The 3,463-nt window shown below is 43.1% G+C and overlaps 1 protein-coding gene across 1 annotated transcript in view; it reads left to right on the top strand.

The window, feature by feature from the left end:
• Positions 1-2,799, top strand: part of DAD1 (defender against cell death 1) — a 17,971-nt gene extending 15,172 nt beyond the window's left edge. The window contains exon 2 of the mRNA XM_008065283.2: positions 2,623-2,799. Within this exon, the coding sequence (XP_008063474.1) occupies positions 2,623-2,753 (131 nt within the window). The 3' untranslated portion in view covers positions 2,754-2,799. The remainder of the gene's footprint in view (positions 1-2,622) is intronic.
• The last annotated feature ends 664 nt before the right edge of the window (positions 2,800-3,463 follow it).

Below are 3,463 nucleotides of genomic sequence, written 5' to 3' on the forward strand. Positions count from 1 at the left end.
GGGCTCAGGCAATCCACTCACCTCAGCCTCCCAAAGGCGCGGGATTACAGGCTGAGCCACTGAGCCCGGCTAGTTTTATGACCTTTGAATTAGATCACAGTTCGTTGGTTTTTCTTTTTTAATGATGGAATGATGCTAACCTGAAGCAAATTTGGGATTTCTTAAGTAGTATAATAATTTATCACAGGCATAAAGATATTTTGGAAGAGTATACTCTTAGAGCTTCTTTTCCTTGTCAGTCATGACTGTTGCTGAGGTACCATGTTAGAATCTTCAAGGTCACAGGGCCTGGTAGCTCACCTTGTAATCCCAGCACTTTGGGAGGCTGAGGCAAGAGGTTTGCCTGAGCCCATGGGTTCGAGACCAGCCTGGGCAACTTGGCAAGACCTCATCTCAACGATACATAAAAAAATTAGTTGGGCATAGGATCACGTGCCTGTAGTTCCGGCTACTTGGAAGGCTGAGGTGGAAGGGTCGCCTGAGCCCAGTAGGTCCGAGGCTGCAGTGGCCTGGAGTGTGCTACTACACTCCAGCCAGGGCGACAGAGTGAGAGACTTCAATACAAATAGAGATTGAAGTCTCACTTTTTATCAGGCAGTCTTGAATTTCTCCCACCTTGGCCTCCCAGAATACTGAGATTACAGTGTGAGCCACTGTGTATGACCTAGAAAATAATTCACATTCTTACAACTTTTATCTTTCAGCTCAGCACGTTTGTTACTGCTTCAGCTATGTCCTCATCTAAGTGTAATTAGACACCTTTAAATCAAGAGATAAGAAAGCTTTGTGGGTTTTTTGGTTATATATTTTTTCTCTGAATAAACCTCTAGTTTTTAGCATAACTCTGATATGTCATGTTTTCCCTTTAATTTTTCTTTAGTAAATAGTTAAGAATATACTTTTTTTTTTTTTTGAGTTGGAGTCCCCACTCACCCAGGGTGAAGGGCAGTAGCATGCTACAGCTACCCCAGCATTGACCTGCTAGGCTTCGATGATCCTTCTGCCTTAGCCTTTCAAGTAGCCATAAATACAGGTATGTGCTACTGCACATGGCTAATTTTTTATTTTATTGTAGAGACGTGGTCTTGCCAAGTTGCCCAGGCTGGTCTCGAACCCTTGGGCTCAGGCAGTTCACATGCCTTGACCTCCCAAAATGCTGGGATTATAGGCTGAGCCGCTGAGCCTGGCCAAGAGTATAAAATTTAAGTATACATACAACTTGATGAATTGTTGTTTACCCTTCTAACCACCACCCAGATCAAGATATAGAACATCAGCACCATCAGGCCTGCTTGCATCTTTCTGGTCACCATCCCCCACATGAAAGAGAAAAATCACTATCCTGACTTACATTACTATAGATTTACTTTCTTATATTACCATAGAATGGTTTTGCTTAGGAGTCAGAGTCTTCTGTTGCCAGACTGTAGTGCAGTGGCACACTCATAGTTAGCATAGCCTCAACCTATTGGGCTCAGGCGATCCTTCCACCTCAGCCTCCCAAGTTGCTGGAACTGCAGGTGTGCCACCATGCCTGGCTAATTTTTTGATATTTTTGTAGAAACAGAGTCTTGCCAAGTTGCCTAGACTGGTCTTGAACCCCTGGGCTCAGGCACTCTTCCCTCATAGGCCTCCTAAAGTACTGAGATTATTATAGGTGTGAGCCATTGTGCATGACCTTTTTTTTTGAGTTAGGGGGTCTTACTCTGTTGCCCATGCTGGAGTACAGTGGCACAATTACAGCTCACTGCTGCCTTGACCTCCTGGGCTCAGGTGAGCCATCCACCCCAGTCTTCTGAGTAGCTGGGACTATGGGTGTATGCCACCATGCCCAGCTAATTTTGAAGTTTTGTAGAGATGAGTTCTTGGTATGTTGTCTAGACTGGTCTCAAACTCCTGGGCTCAAGTAATCCTTCTGCCTTGGCTTCCCCAATTGCTGGGATTATATGTGTGAGCCACCATGCCCGACCTAGCTCTAAACTTTATATTCTTGGAGTAATATAGCATGTGCTTTTAATATCATGATTTTGTTGCCCAACTCATCCTTTTGTGTATGTTTATTTTTCATTGCTGCATAGTATTCTGCTGTTTGCATATGTCATAATTTATCCATTTTATAGTTGATAGACATTTAGATTGTTTCTAGTTTGGGTTTATCATGGATATTATTTCTGTACATGCTTTTTTTTTTTTTTTTTTGAGTTAGAGTCTCACTCTGTCACCAGACTGGAGTGCAGTGGCACGCTCCTGGCCACTGCAGCCTCGACCTGCTGGGCTCCGGCGATCCTTCCGCCTCAGCCTTCCAAGTAGCTGGAACTACAGGCGCATGCTACCACGCCTGGCTAGTTTTTTATTTATTGTAGAGACGAGGTCTCAAAGTTGCCTGGGCTGGTCTCGAACCTGTAGGCTCAGGCAGTCCACTCACCTCAGTCTCCCAAAGTGCTGGAATTACAGGCTGAGCCACTGAACCCGGCCTGTACCTGCCTTTGATGCACATACACATTCATTTCTGTTAAAGTGGAATTCTGGGTTAAAGTGGAAATCAGGGTATGTCTGTTCATTAGCAGTCATGTTTGTCTTATATGTCTAGTTAATCATTTTTGTGTTTTGCTTCTTGTGCAGTTTGCCTGAGAATACAGATCAATCCACAGAACAAAGCGGATTTCCAAGGCATCTCTCCAGAGCGAGCCTTTGCTGATTTTCTCTTTGCCAGCACCATCTTGCACCTTGTTGTCATGAACTTTGTTGGCTGAATCATTCCCATATGCTTAATTGAGGAGTAGGAGACTGGAAGAATGTAAGTGATAATCATAGCCCTTTTTCCATAATGTTGATTTTGGCTAGGGCTGGTTTTGATAATGAAAATAATTGCTGATAAGATGTTTGCAGAATTTTCCATTGGTCTGCAAAGTGTGCATTAATATCATCATGGTTCATCAGTTCTACCACTCTTGGTCTTTGTCTTGTCTTCTCAGTCTTCTGCAAATCATTAGGATAACAGAAAATGAGTGTTTGCCTGTATAGTACAATAATTTCTGTACCAGTGACTTCATGAAAATAACTGAGAGATTTTTGGAAGAGACATAAATTGTAGGTTTTGCCTTTAGATTTGTTATTTATTTTCTGATTTTGGTTTTAGATGACTTTATTTTTATTTTTTTGAGTCAGAGTCTCACTCTGTCTCCTAGGCTGCAGGGCAGTGGCACACTTATGGCCACCCCAGCGTCAACCTGTTGGGCTCTGGCAGTCCTTCTACCTCAGCCTTCCAGGTAGCCAGAACTACAGTCGCATGCTACTATGCCTGGCTAATTTTTTTTTAATTATTTTTTTGTAGAGACGAGGTCTCGCCAAGTTGCCTGGGCTAGTCTCAAACCCACAGGAGCATTTAGATGACTTTAAATGCTGAATCATTGTCCTCATTGTACCCAGTATAGCACTTAGGCATATCTGTTAGACATTCAGT

This window comes from Carlito syrichta, unplaced genomic scaffold (assembly GCF_000164805.1).
Source record: "Carlito syrichta isolate Samal-C Ts95f unplaced genomic scaffold, Tarsius_syrichta-2.0.1 Scaffold308201, whole genome shotgun sequence".
In the NCBI taxonomy this organism is placed as follows: domain Eukaryota; kingdom Metazoa; phylum Chordata; class Mammalia; order Primates; family Tarsiidae; genus Carlito; species Carlito syrichta.